Raw genomic sequence first — 24033 nt, forward strand, 5'->3', positions numbered from 1 at the left:
AAAAACGGAAAAGAGAAGAAAAAGGAAAATAAACTCCAAACGAAACGGATCCATTAGGGTTTTTCCTCAATGTCATATAATAGTTAGCCACAGCCACCAAAACCCTAATCGCCACAACCCGTATAAATACCTTCTTTCCTATAGGATTTCACTTCCCAGTAGTCGCCTCTCTCACGAAAACCCTAATCCGAGAGAAAGAGAGAGAGAGAGCTCGAAGATGGCCGAAACCCTAGTTCTCCGCGGTACGATGAGAGCCCACACCGATATGGTGACGGCCATCGCCACCCCAATTGACAACTCCGACATGATCGTCACTTCCTCACGAGACAAGTCCATCATCCTCTGGCACCTCACCAAGGATGACAAGACCTATGGCGTCCCCCGTCGCCGCCTTACCGGCCATTCCCATTTTGTTCAGGACGTTGTCCTCTCCTCCGACGGCCAGTTCGCTCTTTCCGGAAGCTGGGACGGTGAGCTCCGCCTCTGGGATCTCGCTGCCGGCACCTCCGCCCGTCGCTTCGTCGGTCACACCAAGGACGTCCTTTCCGTGGCTTTCTCTGTTGATAACCGCCAGATCGTGTCGGCTTCGCGTGACCGCACCATCAAGCTCTGGAACACTCTTGGTGAGTGCAAGTACACCATCCAGGACGCTGATGCACACTCCGATTGGGTGAGCTGCGTCCGATTCAGCCCTAACAACCTGCAGCCGACGATTGTGTCTGCCTCTTGGGATCGGACAGTGAAAGTCTGGAACTTGACGAACTGCAAGCTCCGGGCCACTCTGGCCGGTCACGGCGGCTATGTGAACACAGTGGCGGTGTCACCAGACGGGTCCCTGTGCGCGAGTGGAGGCAAGGATGGAGTGATTCTTTTGTGGGATTTGGCCGAGGGAAAGAGGCTATACTCGCTCGATGCAGGAGCGATTATTCACGCTTTGTGTTTCAGCCCTAATAGGTACTGGCTTTGCGCTGCTACGGAGCAGAGTATCAAGATCTGGGATTTGGAGAGCAAGAGCATTGTCGAGGATTTGAAGGTTGATCTCAAGACCGAGGCTGAAAAGAGCGAAGATACCACCACTACTGCCAAGAAGAAGGGAAAGGTATATCTTTATACTTCTTATTTTGCACAGACTGTTATTTGTATATTTATTGATCGGGTGTCTTATTATTTGGTTATGCTATACGTGTTATATTCGTATCGGAATGTGTATTGGAAAGAGGATTGTTTCACCCATTTGTATGTACGCTGTTGTTGAGCATGCTAATATCTTGGTTTATTTGTATATGTGATACGAGGGTTCTATTTAGTAAAGCTTGATTTTTGGTTTGGGTTATGTTCGTCTTGTGGCAATACTGTTGATGGTCTATCTGTTTTGTTGTCTTTTTCCTTTTTTTCCTTTGGTTAAACGATTCCTAATTTTATGGAATGACTATGCCTCATGATGCTCATATGCCCAAGTGGGATATGATTCTTATTATGTTTTCATCAAGAGCTTTCTATTGAACCTGATGCCATATTTTATACATGTTTTGCCTGTGATGTGTCCAAATTTCACCCTTGGGCTGAGGGAGGGGTTCATCTAGTTATTGTATATACTTTATCACTTCATGATGACCTACGAATACACACACAAGGGGGGACATGTTCTTGGAGCCTTCCTATATGATCTGAATGCAAAAGAAGTTCATGATTTACTTTTTAATGTGTTCTTCCATCTTGGGACTGAAAGGGAAATGTAACTTGTTATCGGTTGTGTCTTGTTATTGCACTTGTAACTAACACATAATATACATGTTTTCTTGTGGGTTTTATGTTTGTGGTTGACATTTTGTCTTCCTGTTATTTTTTTTAATTCATGGGGTACAATTTTTGCTTACTTCTAATTATGTGGCAAAATTTGTGAAATGTTGTTGAGGTGATGTTCGCATCAAGTTTCCATCAAAGTTCATACTTGTGGTAAGTTTATGAAAAGGATTATAATCTTTTATTTATTTTACTAGTTTTGTTTTAATGCGATGAGTAGATAATTGATTGTGCTATCCTTGTTCAAGGTGTTGGTGATAGAACAATGTTAGTCATCTATATTTTTAATTTTTCTTGTGTTAGTAGCATATGCATATGTACTATATTGTTTTATCTTTACCATGTTTTAATTTCTTTTATTCTGATTTTGCCCAATTTGAAATGGGGAAAGATCTGATTTTCCTGCACCTTGCCGTGTAGAAATTTATATTGTCAAGCATCCATGCAGATGGTTTGATCCTAATGTCTTGAACAAATTACTACTGCATGATATGATATGGCATAGTAGTACTGCTGTTGTGTTCAGGGAGTAGTGCATCACCCATCAACTGTTTTTTAAAAATGATGTAAATTGTTGATTGTATTGCAATTTTGCCAGATCATATATTGCACAAGCTTGAGCTGGAGCGCAGATGGAAGCACATTGTTTAGTGGGTACACGGATGGTGTAGTCAGAGTTTGGGGAATTGGCCGTTACTAGGGAAGCATATTCTTGTCATTAATTACCAGATGTGCTTCTTCATTTTAGCAATTTTATGGTTTATTTTAGATTTCTGTTGAAAATGTCGAAGGATGTTTGGATAATTTCTTTTATGCTTGGGGCAGCGGTGGCTGCTGTTTCGGTTTTGTTTCTTACATGAGATATTTCATTTAGCCGTTTCGATTTTGGTTTTTATATGATAACATTAGCTGTTATGCTTTTGGTTCCTGATTTATTTACATGAGATACTCTACATTTAGTTAAAATCTTCTTCATGTTGTTTGATCATCTGCCCTGTGTTTGAACACCATTGTCATTGTTTTAAAACCGACTTGATTCTCAAATCCTGTAAGCATTGGTTCGGCATGGGTAGGCTTTTTGTTTGGATGGGGAGATGAGAGTGATATTAGTGACTTCTGTGATTTTGATATGATTAAATTCCTTTTAGCCTCGCCTTCTTGGAGATAGATATATCATTCGTTCGTGGAAGGTTCTAGGTCAAGTCCCCAGTCCCAATGGGGACAGGAAAAGGGGGAAAAGAGTTAATGGAGTTCCAATGGGGGACACAGCACGTTGATTTTGTGATATATAAGGTGTAGATGTTACTGGAATAGTGAAATTATCAACTAAGATCACAGAAGTTAAATCAATGTTGGATGTAGCCTTACTGCCTAAGATAAATTCTTAATGCTTAAGGAGATTTAGGTGATGTTCGTTTTTTTTACGTAATTCTAAATAGAATCTTAATGCTTAACAGTGTTAAGTATTAGGATGTTTGTTTTTGTAGTATTTTATTTTTATTAAGTATTAAAAAGTAAAGAAAAATTTATATGTTATTTTTTTTATTTAGAAAAAGTTATATATTTTGGTTTTTTTTATTTAGTAAAAAGTTTATAATAAGTTATAAAAAAGTAAAAAAACAAATAGCATAAATTATAAAACCAAATTGTTATTAGTAAAAAGCTTAAAAAACACACGAGATGGTCATGCTGAAATAAAAAAACAAATAACATAAATTCTAAAATCAAATTGCTTTCAGTAAATAGCCTAAAAAATAAATGTCATTTTAAAACTTGGGGTAATTTTAGGAGGTATTTTTAGCTTTTTTTAATCCTTAAGAGTGGGAGTGCTCTTGTTTTGAAGTGTTTTTGAAGAGATTGACATATGAAGTGTTTCTCTTGAAAGCATTTTAAGTGATTTTTTAGATTTTTAATAGTGTCTTCTAAATATTGACAAACATTTAATGTATTTTTAAATGAGCCTTTTAGGTTAGAATTATTGCTAAATGGATTCTTAAAATCTATTTTGTTGTGATTTGAGGAATCAGTTTTAGTCTAAAAGTGTTTTTTTTAAATATGTGAGACAAAATTTAGAAAATGTTTTAAAACTTTTGAAAAATTACTTTTAATATTAAAAAATCATTTATAGTATTTTCCAAAAGATGGTTCTATTATAAAAGGCTTTCATTGAAAACACATTGAGTAATATGAATTATTATTATTATTTTAGTTAAAAATGTTACAAGCGTTAAGTGATTTTAAAAAGTGGTATCTAACCGTTTCTAGCATTTAAAGAGCTTTATTAAAAGAGTTATATTTTTATGAGGAATGTCTATGATATTTGGGTGGGTTTAATTTAATTAGAAGGATTTTATAGATTTATTGAAGGGCCCTTGCCATGAGAATTTTATAAGTTTCCAAAAGCCAAAGATCTAGATCAAGAATTTGAAATTTTGAATTTCAATAAAAAATTTCAAAAATTGAAGATGTAAATTAAGAATTTGAATTTCAATAAAATTCATCAAAAATTAAAGATATAGAATAAGAAATTAAATTTGAAGATATTGACAAAGAATTTGAATTTCAATCAAATTATCCAAAAACTTAAGATTCTTTGTGGAAATGTGTATGAATCATTCATATATTCTTTTGAACTATATACCAACATGAACTTGGAAAACCTTAGTTTGATTGGAACAAAATGAAAATATTATAGAATGACTTGGAAAAATGGAAGTCAATTGATATATAAGATAGGTGCAAGGTGGGTGGGCATGTGCCCCGACAAAGGCCACATGCTCTTGTGCATGAAAATTAACTATCATTTATTCATACCCGTTTGCATTTCTAATCAAAGTAATTAATTTCTAAACCTTCACTTCTTTATATGAAATCAAGTCTTAAATCTCCTTTAAGAAAGACGGGTTATTATTTTCACACAACATATCTTATTATTTTACGTAACCTCATATTTAGAATCTATTTTATAATAATTCTATGAAACGTATTTAATCTTTTTAAATAAACTTTTGATATTGATTCCTTAAGCCCATTTCAAAATAATTCTTAAAACCGTGTTTTTTAATTTATGGTATTTTAATTGATGAAAATTGACTATGTGACATACATTTTCAATTTTTCAATTTAAATATAAAATTGAAATCATAATGGAATGTTTTATATGAAAAAAATATAATTTATCTTATATTGTAGTAACAACCACTGAAATATCTAATATTGGCAGGGTAAAATTTTTGAAGAGTTTTAAAAACCACCATGAAAAATGGTTAACTTTTAGGGGGGTTGGAAAATTAGTGTCTTATATGCCATGGGAAGGTTTCATTGATGAGTTGGTATAGGGAGATATTTATACATGGCAAGAAGCTCACCAACTCCCTAATTTAAACATAAATGGAATCGTGGTATTGGGATGTTACATCAAAATAAGTCTAGGTTTTATATAGGAGTTAATACTACTATATTTTTTTTATATAGGAGAATATGAAGTGTGTCAACTTGTAATTTAGGAACATGCCAAAGTCAAATGCTACTTCAATAATTACTTATCTCTCTCTTCTTTTTAATTTTATTGGTTAATTTCATTAACTTTTTATTAGGTTTGGGATAAATACATCTAACCTCGTTAATTCAAAATTTCATCAAACGTCTCGCTCGTGTAATTTTTATTTGTTATTTTCACTCATTTTTTATCACTTAAAATAAAAAACGTATTTGATAAAATTTTAAACGGAGGTAGTTATAACTAGCCAAAAACCTCGTGGGTGGTTATAGAAATTAATATTTTTATCCATATTACTTAAAACACAAAAATTGGATTAAAAAAAGTTAAATTTATATTTAAAAATATAAAATAATAATAATATGTATTATTTAATATATACAAATTATTTTTTATTTTTAAATTTGAAATATTTTTAATAAAAAATATCTAATAAATTACAAATCATAAAAAGATTTTCAAATAACATTAAATATGCAAAAGAGTTTATGCTTTTTTATGATAAATATTTAAATATAAAATAATTTTTATAAAAAAAAATCAAACATTGAAATATAATATGTTTATGTTAATTATTTAGGATTTTAAAAAGTCATAATTATTTTTTTTTTAAATTATAAATGTTTTTCTATAAAGCTTCTTACATTTAGCTTAAAGCTTTTAAGCTTCAATTTGTTATTTTAATATACAATCAAAAACTTATAATAGTTTATTTTGAGATAAATATAAATTAGAAATGAATAATTAGAAAAAAAAATGGCAAAAAATATTTTTTGAAGGATGCAAGTACTTTGACAATTTAAAACCACAAATTCAAATTTTAAAATTTTTATTATCATAAAAACAAATATTTTATAAAAATTACAAATATCACTTTTTTATTCAAATAAAAAATATAAATCAGATAAATAATAATGTTAAATAATATTAAAATAAATGAATAATAATAATAATAAAAATTTTCCTTTATCCCCACACAAGAAAGAAGCCTTTTGTGAAGGTGGTGGTGAATCTGGTGATAAAACCCTGGAGAAATCGGATTCACTGAAGGGGCTATTTGATTCACTCTGCAGAGGCCCTCTATCGGACGATCAATAAAGCCCTATACAAGAGAAACAACTACTTTTTCATGCTCAGTTATCGAGGCTCTCTTTAGCTTTGGTTTCAAAAAGCAAGACGCCAGTCTCTCCCTATAAAACCCTCAAAATACCAGGGATAAGGAGTCTCCCTTTTTTCTACTATATGCGTCAAGGCGAATTTTCCTAGGCTCAGTTTGTTAAACCCTCGACAAGAAGGCTTTTCTCTTTGTTTTTTCCCCCAATCTATTTGCTTTCTCCTCTGGGTATGTGTGAAAACATTCTACTCTGCGGAATCAAAATGGTTTGCAGAGAGTGAAGGCTGTAGTGATGGGTTTCTGGGTATTGTTATAGCATCGAAGATGTTTTCTGTCCGGTCAGTTTTCAAACTCTCTCTCTTTACATGTGGGTATCTGTTAAATTGTTGTTTTATGGTTTGATTCTATGTTTCTTCATCTAGGTTCTTTGTTTTTGTCTGTTTTTCAGTTGGGGTTGTGGGCAATCCCTTTTTTGTTTGTTTTTTCATCCGGGTTCTTTCTATTGGCCTCTTTTATAGTTGGTTTTCGTAAGATAGGCTTACTCTTCGGAGGGTTTTCCTGAAAATTGCTGGTTGTTGAATCTCTGTTATGTATAATTGATCTAGTGTATCTTTGCTTATAACAGGGATTTTTGGAGAAGGCATAGGAGGAAGATTTTTGTTTCAGTTGGGGTTTTTGGAAGTGGGTATCTCCTGTATAAGCTTTATGATGCTCACAGACGTAGGCTCGATGATCTGGAGAGAGAACTTGCTGTGCAGCGTGAAAATGAGGAACTCATTAAGGCCCAGTTAAGAGAAATCAAATTCTCTCTCTCTTTTTTGTTTTTGTTTTTTATTTTTTGTTTCTTGGTATTGTCATGAATTTTGTTTGCCAGATATATTTGTGATCTGGGTTCTGACTCTCGTGGTCTGTGACCGAGGTTAATAGAATGCAAGCCCATTTTGAAAGCATTCAAAGAATAGCTGATACAACAACTTTGCCACATTCAATGCTCTATTTGAGTGGTCGGATAGCAGAAGAGTTGGATCTTTCACACCTGACGGAAAGACTAATGAAAGGGAAGGGCCAGCCAAACACTCTAACTCCCTCGGAGAAACTTGAGCTATGGGATAGACTCAAAATTCTAAGTACGAAAATATGGATTTTCTGTTTAATTGCAATCCTAGATTTTTGAGTTTGCTCTCCCCTTAGGGTTTAATCGACAATATAACTTACTCACCTTGTATGACTTGTGTTCTGATGGTTGATGTTTCTGCAGGTTTTACAAGAATGGTATTGTCACTGTGGGCAATGACAATGCTTAGCTTATATATTAGAGTTCAAGTCAACATATTAGGGAGACATTTATATATCGACACTGCACGGGGTGGTGGAAGCTCTCATCTACTTGTAAGAGTTACTGTCTTTTCCATGTTTATGCCAAAGAACATATCTCCCACGCATCTGTTGACCATCAGACTTGGTGTTTTCTACAATATAATTGTGTATCTTGGATGCAAGTGCACACATGCTATGATTTCCACGGCAGGTTTCTCTATCCTATAAGTTTTATGCTGATGAATGGTTAAGGATTCCTTAATTTTAATTTCAATACTCTTATTATTAATTGTAATAGTAATAGTACTAGTGGTAGTAGGAGCAAGTCTATATCTTTCATAAGAATAAGTAGTAGTAGTTGTAATAGTACTAGTGCTAGTAGTAGCAAGTCTATATCTTTAATAAGAATAAGTATAGTATTATACATATAAAGAAAGATTCTATGAAGAGGGATGAAAGATTGAGGGAATTACGTCTAAGGGAGGGGATAACGGTTTTTATCATAAAATGGCCAATGCATGCAGAAGAAGAAACTTTCTGGCCAGAGTAGGAATAAATGGAGTTTGGTTTTCCAATGTGGTGGATGTTAAGGAGGGGCTGACTAGAGTTTTTCAAAGACTTTATCTGAAGCAAGGGATTGGAGGCCTAGTATCATTGGTTTGAGCTTTGTGGTGTCGAGGATCAAGGATGCTAGGAGCTTCAATGACAAATTCTCCTAAGAACAATAAACACAAGAAACAATGCGACTGCTACTAAGTAATAACAAGTTAATGTTAATCAATGAGCCTTGGTGACAAACATCCAAAGAGCCTTGAGGTAACATAGGGTCTTCCAAGAATCTCCCACCATTATCTTCCTATCCATGAATAATCCGTCATTTCTCTCAAGCCATGATGGCTACCCTCCACAAGGCTAATATTGAACTCATAACTCATAAGAGGAAACATAGTGTCTATGTTATCATGCTTACCAAGCAATCGATCAAAATATGAAGAATTCGTTGGATTATGGAATGTGGCATACAAAGCATTGATAGTTACGGAAAAGAGCATTGGCCAAGTCCATACATTAGAGTTCCAATATTTCTAGTCATAGTTGTTAATGGTGTCTCACCTCTTAGTTTGGTAAAGAGGCATGTGCTTGCCACTAACAATTATATATTTGAAGATTTTTATATTTGTTTAATCTTGTTTATGTAGTTTAAACTAATATGGGATAAGGAAGCGTTGGTAAAGTAGTTTGGAATGGTCTAGTTTATAATGGTTAGAATTTAACATCAAGTGATGGAGTTATGTGGAAAGTTGTAGAGTTGTTTAGAAGGTTGGGAATAATAGGAGTTCATAGAGTTCTATGGAATAGTTTAGATTTCTAATTTCATCAAGGATGTGAGAACATTCTAAGATTTAGTCTTAGCCATATGATTTAGAGTATGCATTGTTGCATTCTTGAGTATTGTCAGACATTATGCTTTGGTAAGTCATATGTTAATTTTTGTACTCTTGTGTGTTTGGGTATGGGCTTTGGCTTCAATTTACTTGAGGGTGAGCAATGATGTCAGTTAGCTTGAATTCTTGTGTGCCAAGCAAGGTTGAGTAATAATGAGGTGTTCTTGGGTGGTTGACTTTCTTGAAGGTGGTATACGCTTATTTGGCAAAATGCTTAGCAAGGTTGTTGAAAGGTTGTTTTTTCTTCTCCTCTCCCTTAATCACCTTTGTAGCATTTTCTTTTCCTTTTTTCTTTCTTTTTTCCCAATGGAAAGGCTAACATTAATGAGAAAAAAGAGAGAAGCAAGGCCCTATACCAACAAGGTATACACATACACAATCACACTCATAACTCAAGGGATGGCCATTTGGCATCTATGAAGTGCAAAAAAATGAAGCCTTCAAAACTTCTAAAATTGCTATCCACAATAACAAAAATCTCAACAATAGTTCATTTAGTTTGCAAGAGTAAAAGTTCTTATCTTTAAAATTCGTCTATCCTGCTTCTCCGAAATGCAATACAAGGCATAAAAGAGGTTGCTTTCCAACATCATTATTCTTTTTTCTTATAACCATGAACCAAATTAGTTGACCATCTTCCATCTATGTGGGAAATCCATTATTGGATTTAATATATCAAAACAACCACAAAGAGTGGAAATTAGAAGACTAAATCTCATTAATTGGCCAAAACAGATTGAACTCTTTCCATCTAGCCAATCTTGTCAAGCAAGTATAGTGAGAATGTTCTTTCCCAAAGCAGAAGTAGTCTTAGGTCTTTGGATAAGGTGTACTTCGGGAGAAATTACACACATGTCATCATAGTTTTAGATGCTTTGTAGGAGTTGATTAATTGGGTGTGGAGTTTCTTAAAGGTGGTATGAGGATTGTAAGATGGAATATTTGTGATTTAGGATCTAGAGAGAAAAGAAGGGTGGTTAAGGAATTTTTTCACCATGAATTTGCATGTATTGTAATGTTTCAAGAAATGAAGCAAGAGACATGTGACAAAAGGTTTGTGGGTAGTGTGTGGACAGCTAGGAATACAGAATGGGCTGCTTTTTCGGCTTGTTGGGCACCAGGGGGTGTGTTTAAACATCATAAGGAGAATTTGGGAGAAGATGGGTGGTTCTAGATTTACCACTAGCATGACAAGCTTCGTAGATTTCATTAGAGAAAGTGATTTAAGTCAATCCTCCTCTTAGAAATGCTTCTTTTACTTGGTCTAGTTTGCAAGAACCCCTTGTTTGTAAGAGATTGGATGGATCTCTATTTTCAAATGAGTGGGAGCAAAGTTCCCCATTGTCTCTATGACACCTTACCTAGACTAACCTCTGATCATTGCCCCATTGTCTTAGCTATTAATCCTTTTATGTGGGATCTAACTCCTTTAAGTTTGACAACTTGTAGTTGTTACGCCCGGAGTTCAAGAAATATTTAGCCTATGGTGGAGTGAGTTTTAGGGGGAAGGTTAAAAGTTCATGAAAAGATTGCGATATGTCAAATCAAACTTGAAAAAATGGAATAAATTTTTTTCAAAGTCTTGAAGAAGAGGAAAAATAATAGAAGAAGGTAATTCCAAATCCAAGAGTTTTGAAGGATTAGATTAGTCTCCTATTTTAGTAGAGAACATTAATTGGTTAGATGGCCCCTTTACTAAAGAGGAAGTTAACAAAGTTGTATTTCAATTATATAAAGATAAGGCACCAGGTCCTAGTGGTTTTTCTATAGTTGTGTTTCAGGAGTGTTGGGATATGATTAAGGAGGATCCATTAAGAGTGTTCATGGAGTTTTACAGTAGTTGGGTAATAAACCAAAGCACCAATGCTACCTTCGTAGCCTTTATGCCAAAAAGGAGTTAGACTAACAAAATTTTAGACTTGAAGCCTAGTAGCTTGCTACAAGTTTGTATAAGAGTTTTTGTGGAGTCCTCCATGAAATTGATTATTTTTCCTAGGGAGCTTTTGTTAAGGGGTGACAAATTCTAGATGTAGTATTGATAGCAAACGAAATAGTGGATGAAAATAGAAGATCAAGAGAGAAGGGAGTGAATTTTAAGATTGATTTTGAAAGGGCTTATGATAGAGTGAGAGAAAGTTGTGTGGTGGGTGCATGGAAGGCAATTAGAAAAGAATGGGAATTTGTCAAGGTCAAATTTTCTAACTTACTATCCATTACATAGGATTATAGTTGTTAAAATCTTACCATAATCTATATTATACATTTTTTTGTAAATCTTCTCATCTTAAGTGTATTTTATGATACATAATAAGATATATGATACAACAATACAAGCATTTTTAATCATATTTCATAGTTTCCAAGAAAAATGAAATTTATTTGTCTTAAAATCGAATTATTATATTAATTTTTAAAAATACACGAAAGGTTAGAAATTGATCATAAATTGCATGGAGAAAGACAAAATAATAATCCTACGTGAAAAAGCTTGTTAAAGACACACATGAAATGTTGAAAGTTATGAACATCTATTATTGCAATGTTCACTATGGAATTGTTATTTGAATTATTTGAATGTTAACATTGAAAATAGTGGTGAATAAAAAATTTTCCTTAATACTTTAGTTTTTCATTTTTTTTTCATGGGAGATGACAAACACGGAAGTTGGAACTTCAGGAACAACACATAAAAGACATATATATCAATAACTCATATTAACACATGCAGACTAAAAATCATAGCTAATAATTGAAATCTTTATTTTTGTAGATTTTGTGGTGAACTTTGCATTAAACTCATATTTTGTTAAATTGAACTTTTCAATAACTCTAGTATTCAATTGTATGACATAATTTAACTCTCTAAATCCTACCGTCTTTCATAAAACAGGTTATATTACTCAATGCTTCTTACTTCAAATAAATACATGGTACTATCCAATATATAAAGATAGAAGAATGATACATGATATTATTTATGAGTTAACAATTATGCTTGGGTTGCATTACCTCCATCAGAAAGGTGATTCATTTGCATTGGCGTGAGAGTCCAACTATATTGCGTCATCAGAATCCGGTCTATATTTGAAAGAGAAGATGTTAATCTTTTAATCTGTAACCAAAATGTTTGCATGATTTGTGTTTTTGTCCTTATATTTCAGAATGCTGGTTTATTATATGGCTGTTATCAATTATTGAGACCTTTTCCCAAGCCATTGCACCAATTCCCCTGTTTTTGGGATTTGTGCTCATCAACCATAGCTGGTAAAGGAATTATGCAAAACAATCTCACATGCTAAAAAATGATTTCCTAGCAAAGGTTTAGCTCCTATAGCAATGCTAATCATGCATTGCATTGTTAACTTGCACAAGTTGGTCTCTTTCAGCTGCATTCATGAAGTTGGTAAATCTTCTTTGCTATTCTAGATAACTGTGTAATGGAGTTCATAATAGCCAATTGGCTTACCTTGATTGGACCTTCTTGTATATTCCGAGTAGTGCTCTTTTGAAATTCCAAGTTAGTTATGCAATAGATGGGTTCTATGAATGATGATGGAACAGAAAATTAAGAAAGAATCCATTTTAGTTTTAGTATTGGAAAGATGACGGTAATATGCATGCCAATAATTAGTGATTGACCTGGATGGGCCTGATCTGGTTTTACTTTTAATCAGGCTTCAATCTGTGGATCCAAATTTCTTCAGGCAAAGGGGTAGTTATAGAACCTTGGACCCAGGAACTAACTGAAATTGGTTAGCTGGGAACATTCATTGATATGATATAGGTGAATGCATTGACCAATAATTTTGCATGTAATTGATGGTGAAAGTTTGTAGATCTAGTTTAGATAACACTTAGAAGGGGATGAATAAGTGTTTAAACCTTTCAAGCCCAAAAGTTGATTATATTCAATTATTTAACTATTAATTTAGGCAAGCCTAAAGAACAATCAACACGAGAGAGAGAAGTTTTTTTATGTGGAAAACCACTCACACAACGGATGTAAAAACCACAGGGTTAGAAACCTCTAATCACAAATCCACTATTCAAAAGTACAATACACAGTTTTATCTACTGGAAGCCATCCCTATGTCTTACTCCTTAGCACCTACATTGCACTTCATGTCCACAATGTAGCACCACATGTGCTCCTAGTGGATCTTACCACAATGGCTGAGAGGATGCAGATCTCCTTTTCAACACAAAGAATGTGAAGACAAATGTCCTGAGAGTTTGGAGCTCGGAGAAGGCTAATTAGGTTTTTCCAATATTTACATCAAACCAAAATCCTTTTTAGGCAAGGTATTTATAGGATACAAATACCTAGTGAACTCAAATTAGGATTTTCAAAATAAATCCAACTACAATTGTAAATAAATTCAATTATAATTATAAAATTAAATCTAACTACAATTGTAAATATAATCTAGTTACAATTGTAAACTTAATCCAATTGCACTAAATTGGAATTCTGCCATGGGCGTTTGAGCACCCTTAAAAGTTTTTAAAATCATTTTTGAAACATTTTTGTTCAATTTAAAAAACCTTCAATCTACTTATCAAAAAAAAATTTAAAAAACCTTCAATCCACTACAAACCTCATGTAAATTCTATTAGCCTTTGTCGGACATTTCTATGCTTACTTGTGACATTTCGGTCGATCATGCAACAACCTTGAGTCTTTAATTGAAAGTAAGACACACAATCTAAAGAAGTCCTACGCCAAAATGAATGGAACAAAATTGCTAACTTAAATCATGTAGTCTAATGTACCAATAGATGTAAATTATATGATCTAATGTATCAACAGATGGCTAATTTGACTTTCTAGTCCAATAAAAACCCAAAGTTTCTTGAATCTTAATTACATGTGGTTTCATTTCTGCTTCAAATTAGAATATAATGAGAATAGCAGGAGATGCCTCTTGTAGGTATCTGGTTTACAATAGAGAACAATGAAATCAAACCATTTGAATTACTCTAGCAGACATGACCCAAGCAGAATGACCCCAAAGCAAGGGAAGAAGAATCATAATTTTACTTATTCAAAGCAAACAAGAAATCAAAACAATATGTTTGCTTCTCCCTCTGTCATCAGTGGCATAAATCTCATGTATTCTCATTGCATTCTTGGTTGATTAATCTTCTATGGATTGCCACACATGTTTGCATGTTGTAATTGTGTAAAAGATTTCTAATTAAGCCATATGAGCATGCCTCAGTATTTTGATAAATGGGTGTTGTTGATGAATCAGCATTAGAATTATATCCCTGCAGTGTTACTATTGTATGTTGCCAATATTTTCTTGTTGACATCCTTCTCTCGGACATTAAATTTTTGTTGCATATCTGGAAGTAGTCATTTTGATACCAATTTTTTCAGGAGGAAGCTGATCCCATTGATAGGCATGACCAGCAAAAGTTTCTGGCAAGTGCTGATTTTCTTTCTAATTATAGTATTCCTGCTTTGATTTCTAATATGCATGCAGCAGCAGCAGAAGTTCTTAAGGGGTAAGGTTACTCTCGCTATAGTACATATTAGCACTGTGTATGAGAGGTCAATATGAAAATCAGAGAACTAGTTTATTTGTCTTATCACTTTGTTTATAAAAAATCTACTTGATCATTAATTATATTCCCTTTCGCTCATTTTGTATTTTTCTTTGTTCCTCTTTTAAATAGGGGCAGCAGATTTAGTATGAGGAATGGAGGACCGTTCATAAAAAGGGAAAAAAAATACAAAATCCTGGTATTTCAGAGTGATCCTGGAGTATAATATCCTAGGAATAGTGAATTCCAGACTCAAAACTCCATTAAGTGATAAATGGTATCAGGGCTGAAGTCTTAGGATTTCTTTTTTATAATAAGAGAGCAAAATTTATAAATGAAAAATACAGGTAAAAGAAAAGAGGAGATTTCCTCCTCAACAGGGAAAAAGAAACAAAACTAAACTTGAACAACAACAAAACTGAAACAAAAGGAGAATAGTTAATATGATATCAGCCCATACTAGTTTCCAAAATCTCATTAGCAATCATGACAGCATCTAGGATTTGCCTACTGTTTGTAAAAGCCTTTTATAAAGGGAATAATCTCCTGAAGAGCCTCACTGGTTTGCATGGAAAGTAAGCTGGTTACCAAACTAGTAGTCTGAAATATTTCATCCTTGCTACTCTTACTTTTCTTAGACAAGGACAATGAAGTAGAATTAGTATGATGGCTAATCTCCAAATTAGCATGAAAGTCTTGAAAACTGTGAGTCTATTGCCTTCCTAGGATATCCCAGCAATTTTGGTAAAAAGATATGTCCTTCTCTCTGTTCATTGTAATTATAGCTTTGCAAGTATCACTTTCTTTTGAAGCATGTCTCCAAACATTGAGACTCTCTCACAGGATATGGGATACCTGTCCAGATCCTTGAGTCTAAGATTGTGAGCATCCATTTTATGATTCTGAGGAGAAGAATCTAAGGTTCTGTTTGGAAAGTGTTTTCAAAAACAATTTTTGAAAACATTTTTTTAGAGCAATTTTTAAAAACTATTTTACGATGTTTTGTAGAATAAAAGTATATTTAGGAACCTGAAATGTTTTCAACCTTGTTTCTATGTTTTTAAATGTTTTAAAAATTAACTTTTATATGTAGTGCTTTATTTTTAATCATTCTCCATATTTGTATAATTATTTTTTAAACTAACTCTCAGAAAACAAGTGAAAATAACTGGAAGATATTTTCTGAAAATACTGTTTTTTGTTTTTAAGAAAAGAAAATTGTTTTTTGTTTTATAATTGTCAAGCGAGATTTCTTGTTTTTCTGTTTTGGAGGATAGAAAAATGTTTTAAAAAACGTTGCCTTCAACTCTATGATCTTGATCCTCTATGAGTCTCTCAAAATGAATTCTTGATCCTGTATGATCTTCCTTTGCCAGGAGATACTTTTTCTCTTTCTTCATTGCCAGTCTCATAAAATAGCCTTGAGTTGTAAGTCCCTTTACCTGTTTCATTCTAAACCGTTGCCTTCAACTCACTGCTTCCTTATTGGCCACAAACTCAGCTTTCCTATTTGCCCAAAGGCTTCAAATGTTAGCCCATCCCTTCAGCTTAATCAAAATTAAGAAGTTGAGAGGGTTAACATGCTGGTTCACAAGAAAACTTCTCCTGTGGTCGCTTCTGGCTTAAAGTAAGCTGCTAGATCTTCTCATTCCCAGTGCTTCTGAAAGATGGTGTTTTTTCTTCACATGCTATCAGAGCGATGATTTAGTAGCATCAAGATAATCATTATCTTTGAGAATCGAGGCTTTCTGTTCATGAAGATCACCAAAAACCCTTTTATTCCATTCTAAATTTACCTTCAGTGATGGTTTTACTGTCTCGATGCATTATGATTGTCCTCCTGAAGTGAATTACTGAAGTGAAGGACGTAGTTGAATATGTTTATCATCTGGGCCCGATCATCCTCACTGCTGAGAAAGATGGAAACTCTTGATCCCCCTTCTATGGCAAAGAATTAAACCTTTTAGTTTTAGGTTTAATGCTACCCAACACATAGTGCTCCACCTTATCATCCAGGTAGGCAAATTTTGGTTCTGAAAATGGTTCCAAACCATGGTTTCATAAGTATGGTTAAGTTGCTTTTTCACTCTCCTTTCATCTGGATAAGTGGCATCCACCTGCTGGAATAGGGCCCTGTGGTTTGTCTGTTGTACACATCGCCATTTGACTAACATCTTTACCCTTTATCCACTATGTAAAAGCCATAGGAACCATCTGTTTTTCCCCTTAGGCTTAGTGCTAATCTTACCAGCTTTGAAGCAAACTCCCTAACAAATTTTGCACAACTTAATGAAAGATGTTAATAAGAACTGAACTTCATATGCTCATTGTAAATGACCAAGGTGTTAAATGATCTTCAGATTCTCCATTCAGACACTACACTTGTTGAGAATAATCTGGAAAGATCATTATTCTAGACTGTTTGATAATATGGAAATTTTCAAATTGTCTCTTCATTTTGATAAATGAGTAATTAACTATCACAGTTCTTTTAAAACATTCTCAACACTTTTTATATGCAGAAAGCAGTTGAGGGATGTTTTCAACAGTATGGTACTGCATGGAACTATTATGCAGATACTAGACCTGTTCATTAGCACAGGGAAACCCCATAATTTGGTGGACTACTTGATGCCAGATGACACCAAATCCTACAAACCGGCATCACCCTCCAATGGTGACAGCTCAACTCCTGCAGATGTCACCAAATTTGACCAACTTATGGTGGAGACACGTGCTGTGTTATCAAGGTATGTCAATTAGGTTCCAGATAACACTTTTAAGTAGTATTGTAGAGTTTTATAAAGGTATGTCAAGGTATGGCATCATATGCATGACTCCATTGAATGCTAGTGCAAATCTAAGTATTGCTCTTAACACATTGGTCAAGCCACAACCATCCATGCAGACCCCATAGCCACATCCTGGAAAGAAGTGCAATGCAGGCAGTAGTGGGGTCATGTTCTCAAATAACAATCCCAAGTCTCTATCTACTGTTCTAGGTTCTGGTACATTTGTAAGAATGACTGATAATGCCAGGTTGCATCAATTTTTGAAGGGATGAAAGTGAATATAGAGTCCAACTGAATATTTCTCTGTTTGCCTAAAAAACTTCCCAGTTTTAATTTGTACAAGTGCGGTGTCTTGTTGAAGCTATTAAAATTGAAATGATATATATCAACTGCTAGCCTATGTAGGAGCCTAAAATTTTGGCTTCAAATCATTTGTACAAGTTCAGTTGATGTCATAATTACTTGTCATACTGTCCAAACATCCCCGAAAGGTTCAGGGTGCTGATTGAAGATCTAGACATTATCAGGCCAAGACCTATTTTTCTGATATTCTTTTGAATTGTTTGCCTGTGTTTTTCCCTTGCAGTGCTGAATTCATAAATGTTATCGACGTATCACTGAGAACGGTGGTGGATGCAGTGGTGGAGGACATGATGGGGGTTCAGCTGGGAGGAGGCAGTCCATCATCAGGGATGGTGCTGGCCAAACTTCTGCCACGAGTTGCCCAGATGGGTCCTTTGCTGCTGGAAGAACCCTCCAAAAACAGGTTCATCCAAATTATCCAAAAGGCACCAGAAGTTGAATTCTTTTTCACACTTCTGTATGCAAACATGCCGACCTTATGATAGGGCTAGTGAGTGGAAAGAATGGGTTGTATTTTTATGAGACATTTAAACTTCCATGGAAGGGAGGCCATGAATGTAAAGAATCTCAAGGTGCTTGGCTTGGCCTGTCCTTGTCCAAAGTTGAATCACTTTGGAAACAATAAGAGAGAATTTATTTGAAGATCACTACTGCATCCATCTGTAATTCTTTTCAGTTCAATATTTTGTTGATTATTGTGATGTCAAACATTCCTCAACTATATTGCTTAAACCCCTAATAAAATGAAGCTTTACTGTTAGAGGGTTTTTACTATGATTATTTGCTTTATGAGTACTGTTATGAAATAATCAAGTCACAGACATTGTCATCAGTGCCTCCAAGACGGCCCAGAGAAAGGAATTTTTAAATTAGGGAGTGCACAAATATTAAAAAAAAAAATTAGTGAAAGGAATTTTTTTTTTTTTAAAAGAAAAAAATTTAGGTTATGTTTAATTTCCAAAAAAAACTTGGAAACGATGGAGGAAAGAAAAAAAATAAAAATAAGAAATATATTTAAAGTTAATAAATTATTTTCACATTACTTATTTCAACTTTTCAATTGCCCAAAAGTCATAATTCTAAAGCTTATATTTTATTGATTTTATTTAAGAAAGAGATTTCATTTAGAAATTCTAATAAGCTAAATGGAAGAAATGAGATTTTTTTTTTTTAAATAGAATGCGAGAGAATTCACCATATTATAGAGAATAGAGATTATTTTACAAATCAATTAAATGCTCAAAATAAATAATTTTTCTTACAAATTCAAGCTTTAAAATAAAAAATTGAAAAAAAAAATCTCTTAAAAGAAATAGATTTTAATTTTACTTGTACTTCACACAAATTTTCGAGATAATTTGGTATGACCAAAATTTTTAGAAAAATCACTTTTAACATTATTAAAAGAAATATCAATTCAAAATTATTGTTAATTTAAAAATAATTTAAATAAATATTACATATGACCAATAACCAATTTCAATTAAATTATTTAGAAAAATAAAAAATACAATTTAAAGTTAAAATTTTTATATATTAATATAAAAATAATATTTATTTATAAACACTTATTTATCATGGTATATATATATCGAACAAATTTTTGTTCTAAAATATACCATAATTTTTTTTTTTAACTAATCTTTTCAGTTTTTTCTTATATACATATATATAATGTTTGAAAATTTGACATTTTCTCAAGTTAATTTTTTTATGGTTGTAAACAAATAACTTTATATATAATGCTTTATTTTCAACAACTCACTATGCTATATGACTATTTTTTAAAATAGATTTTAAAAAACAAATAAAATATATTACTAAAAAACATCATGTCTTTGAAACTAGTCCTAATAATTTTTATTTTTTTTAAGTAATGAAATTCTCAATCATGTTTTCGAGTAGGAGATAACTATTTTTAAAAATAGTTATCCAAATAGACTTTTTGATACCTACTAAAAGATTATTTCAAAGCATAATAAACAATTATCATTAGTTGCCAATATCTCAATATCATGGGAAATGAGACAAATAAAAGTCATGAGTTCAACTGATTGAGAATCAAGAAGATGAAACCAAATCAATCTGAAAAAAGGCAAGCAAGAAATATCCCACAAGTCAAAGAGGCGAAAGGAGATAAGAAAGATGGTATCTCCTCCGCCAATAATGAAGATACATACTGTTAATCCAAATTGAACACTCAAACAGGAATGAAGAAGCCAACACCAACTGATGAAAACAAATCCAAGGAGTTTGATTAAGCAGAAAAATGCAAGCAAGCAAGCAATGGCCCAAGCAACGAAGAGCTAAACAGTAGCTTTGATCGGTCTTCCAGATCCAGCTCAATTCTCAATCCAATCGCAGCAGCACCACCACATTTCTCACCTACACCACCTGTTTTTTATTTTTATTTATTTTCCAAGAAAAAAAAAAAGAAAGATTAATATCATTAAAAATTATGGAAAGAAACTAAAAAATAAAAATTAGAGAAAGAGAATGTCCACTATCATTGATAAGAAACAACAAAAGAAGTTGTTTGGTACCCGTTGTAAGGTCATCTTTAGTGCATAAATAATTATACTTGATATATACTAGTCTTCATTTGAAGTCGATATCTCAATACAACAATTGATTCAAACATAATATTGTGGAAAACTTAAGGGAAATTACGAAAGAAAGAAAACATAGAAGAAAAGTATAGGGATAGAAAAAAATGAATAAAAATAAAAAGTAGATTTAAAGTTAATAAATTATTTTTATATGTTATTTCAAACTTATTTAACCTATTTTACATCTTTTATATAAAAATTTAATAACTTAAAAGTATGTAAATTTTTAACTAATTTTAGTTTTTTTTTCGTATTTTTCATAATAAAACCAAATATGAAAAAAAAAATATTTTTCTTAATAATCGTTTCCTTTATTTAATACTTTCTTGGAACCAACATAATGTTAAAGTCATATATTCCAAAGAAAGTATGAGTTTTGATGTATACATATCATAAAAAAATTATAAGAGAAATTCAATTTAAAAAAAATAATTAAATCACTTGAAACAAGCATTGAACTTTAAACTGAAAGAGTAAAAGTAGAAGCAAGAACTAGATAAATGAGGCTCATAAAATGTCAAATAATCAATAGAAAAATAGACTAAAATAGATATTCTCTCATACCTAATTATTGGTTGATGATGTAATTGCTTGTCCATCGAAATATATTTCAGATACATGAGCGATTTTGTGCCAATCATCCCCAGTTTTAGGTCTGCATCTGTTAATCAATTCGGGACAATCATGGATCTCCAATTTTTTAAGGGATGTGAGCTTTTGCATACCATCTGTTGGCAATGCTTTCAAGTTTGAGCAACTTGAAATCATTAAATGGTGTAGAGTGTTAGAAGTAGGTCCATGAAGAAGCCACCTTGGTAAAGCCTCCAATAGTGGTAAATCTTCAAATTGCAAAATTTGTAGACTCCCAAAGCTTTGAATATCTTCTTGTTCTTTTGCTTCTCCATCCATGAATTCAAGCTTTTCACAATGATCAATTACTAGATGCTCTAATGCATTCAGGAATTTTATACTACGTGACAAAGAAACCAAACTTGGACAATTGTAAATAACTAATATTCGAAGTGCAAAACGGCTTTCCATTCCTCTAAACAAAACTTCCAAATTGAGACAATTAACAAGTCGTAAATATTGAAGAGAGTTCAAGCATCTCAACTCTTTTTTCTTTCCAAATAAATCCCTTTGTTTCATTGTTAAAAATAACATCCTCAAACTGATCATACTCCCTATGCTTTTTGGTAATTCTTCAAGTTCTGAACAATTAGTCAATATCAAAGTTTGCAAATGGTATAACTTGCAGATGGAATTAGGGAGTTTCTTGATTCTCTTATTAGCAGATAGGCCCAAGGATCTTAGATGCTTCAGACTATCAATTGAATTAGGCAACACTTCAAAGCTTGATTCAGTTAAATCCAATACTCGTATACATTTGAATCTCAAGACACATGCAGCAACAAATGAATTGCTTCTAGGGGCAACATTTTCTATTTGAAAATCAATGGTACGGACATTGTTTAGCTTCTCCAAGAATCTTAAAGCTTCAAACTCTTCTTCTGGCCAATCAATATCAGAAAATGAAACATGTTGAACCCTTTCAGGAATATCTTTACTGTGAAAATGTAGTGTTACACACTCAGGTTGTGCAAAAAATAACGCAAGATCATGTACAAGATCATGCATTTTAAAGGAATATACTCCTTGTACATTTTGTTTAACATCTTGAAACAAAGATCTCGACAATAGCTCATTAATATAGCTCTCGCCAATATCCTCCATTCTGGCATTTTGTCCCGATGATTGAATGAGGCCTTGCGCCATCCAAAATGAGATCAAAAGAACATTAGCAAATTCAAAATCTTTGGCAAATACCGAACAAAGGGCAAAACATTGTCTCAAGTGATGAGGCAAATCATAATAGCTCAGCTTTAATGCAGCCATAATCCTATTTTCATCTTGTTCTAATTTCCAAATTCCGCTCTCTTTAATGGATACCCAATCCCGTTCATCCCTTTTCGAATACAGTAAACTCCCTAAACTTCTCACAGCAAGAGGAACCCCTGCACATTTCTCAATAATCTGGTCCCCAATTTTTAGAAGGTTTGGATGTTGTTCATCTTCTCCGTCCTTAAATGCACATTTCACAAATAAAGACAAACAATCCTCAAGGGAAAGGCCTCTTAGTTCTTGCATGGGAAAAGTGCCCATGATTGAAGCAACTGCTTTCTTGCGTGTAGTTACAAGAATTTTGCTTCCAATGGCCCCGTCCATCAGCAAGTCCTTCAGCTCAAGCCACTTCTCACGATCTGTATTCCACACGTCATCCAAAACCAGCAAGAACTTTTCACCAGCTAATGCATTTCTAAGAGGACTCTGCAGCTGCTGCAAGGAGAAGTCACTGTAATTTTCATCACCTTTGATCTCCTTAAGGATTTCCTTTACCAGCTTTTTAACATCAAACTCATCTGACACACAAACCCACATTTTAATTGAGAAATGACCCACTACCCTCTCATCGTTATACACAAGTTTAGCCAGAGTTGTCTTGCCTAGCCCCCCAATCCCAACTATGGGAATAACAGAAACATTCTCTGTGTCACTGGATTGCTTCAAAAGCCCAACAATATTTTCTTTATCGTCGTCTCTTCCGATGATATCGGATGCTCGGACGAAGGAGTGGGTCTCCCTCTGCCTCTCCCTCTGCACTACATGGGTGTTTGCAATTCCCACGGAGAGATTAAATTTAGACTTATCAGCTGCAATTTTGTCTAATCTCTCTCTTAAATTCTTCACTCTATGGCCCATCTTAAGACGGAACGCAAGCGATTTTGGACTGGAAATGAAACTGCGTACCTTTGACCTAATGCTTGATCCGCTGGCCACCACCTGCTGCCGCAAAGCTTCATAGTCAAATTCATCGAGCACATCCTCTGCATCATAAAGGACGAGTTTGAGCTTTCCAAGCCAATCGCTAATCTGAAGATTGGTTGCTTGCTTCTCCTCAGCGTCCAAGAGCAGGGCGTGGATGGTGGATAAAGTATCCTTGAGCTCTCCCAGCTCGGTTTTAACACCCCAAGCAAGGCCAACTTCTTGGATGAGGGTAGAGCCCAACTTCCCCAAAACACTCTCAGCTATGGCAAAAGCAAACGATTCAGCCATGTTGCAGAGAAGCAGGGAATAACAATTGAAACCACAAGATCAGAAATGGCTGTGCGGAAAGGTGTTTAGGAGTAGAATCTAAAGGAGAATGATCCAAGCAGAACCATTGATCGTAGAGGTGGTCAACTTTGGCAACCTAATTAAATTAATGAGTATTAATATAAAAATATAATCACGATGCATTCCAGTTGTATTCCAACTTAAAAAAAGTAAGAATTCATTTTTAAAATATTTGTTAACTTGCGGAAAAAGGGGACCCTCGATTTCACTGATGCCAGTTTCAATTTGTGTCTATTTCCATTCAACCCACATGGAGGAATCTTGCATGAATCTTGTGTTATTAATGATGTATTTCTATTTGTTGCCCTTTCACTGTCATACCTTCTCGGCATTGCCCAAGGGAAGCAATTGTTTAATCTAAGATGAC

General features: G+C 33.7%; 3 protein-coding genes across 3 annotated transcripts; 2 read left to right on the top strand and 1 right to left on the bottom strand.

Moving 5' to 3' along the window:
- LOC100249027 (guanine nucleotide-binding protein subunit beta-like protein) lies at positions 1–2731 on the top strand. The gene is made up of 2 exons (XM_002281243.5): positions 1–1099; positions 2402–2731. The coding sequence occupies exons 1-2, from the start codon at positions 218–220 to the stop codon at positions 2501–2503; spliced, it is 984 nt and encodes a 327-aa protein (XP_002281279.1). The 5' UTR covers positions 1–217; the 3' UTR covers positions 2504–2731.
- A 3572-nt stretch (positions 2732–6303) lies between these two features.
- On the top strand, positions 6304–18643 carry LOC100243874 (peroxisome biogenesis protein 3-2). The gene is made up of 7 exons (XM_002281270.4): positions 6304–6754; positions 7042–7203; positions 7344–7543; positions 7675–7805; positions 14562–14689; positions 17251–17478; positions 18107–18643. Exons 1-7 carry the CDS (start codon positions 6741–6743, stop codon positions 18363–18365), a joined length of 1122 nt encoding a protein of 373 aa, XP_002281306.1. The 5' UTR covers positions 6304–6740; the 3' UTR covers positions 18366–18643.
- A 1232-nt stretch (positions 18644–19875) lies between these two features.
- On the bottom strand, positions 19876–23738 carry LOC100245709 (putative disease resistance protein RGA4). The gene is made up of 2 exons (XM_002278005.4): positions 21057–23738; positions 19876–20277 (listed from the first exon to the last, which is right to left on the bottom strand). The coding sequence occupies exon 1, from the start codon at positions 23604–23606 to the stop codon at positions 21057–21059; it is 2550 nt and encodes an 849-aa protein (XP_002278041.1). The 5' UTR covers positions 23607–23738; the 3' UTR covers positions 19876–20277.
- Between the last annotated feature and the right edge of the window lie 295 nt (positions 23739–24033).

This window comes from Vitis vinifera, chromosome 17 (genome assembly GCF_030704535.1).
Source record: "Vitis vinifera cultivar Pinot Noir 40024 chromosome 17, ASM3070453v1".
NCBI classification, from domain to species: Eukaryota; Viridiplantae; Streptophyta; class Magnoliopsida; order Vitales; family Vitaceae; genus Vitis; species Vitis vinifera.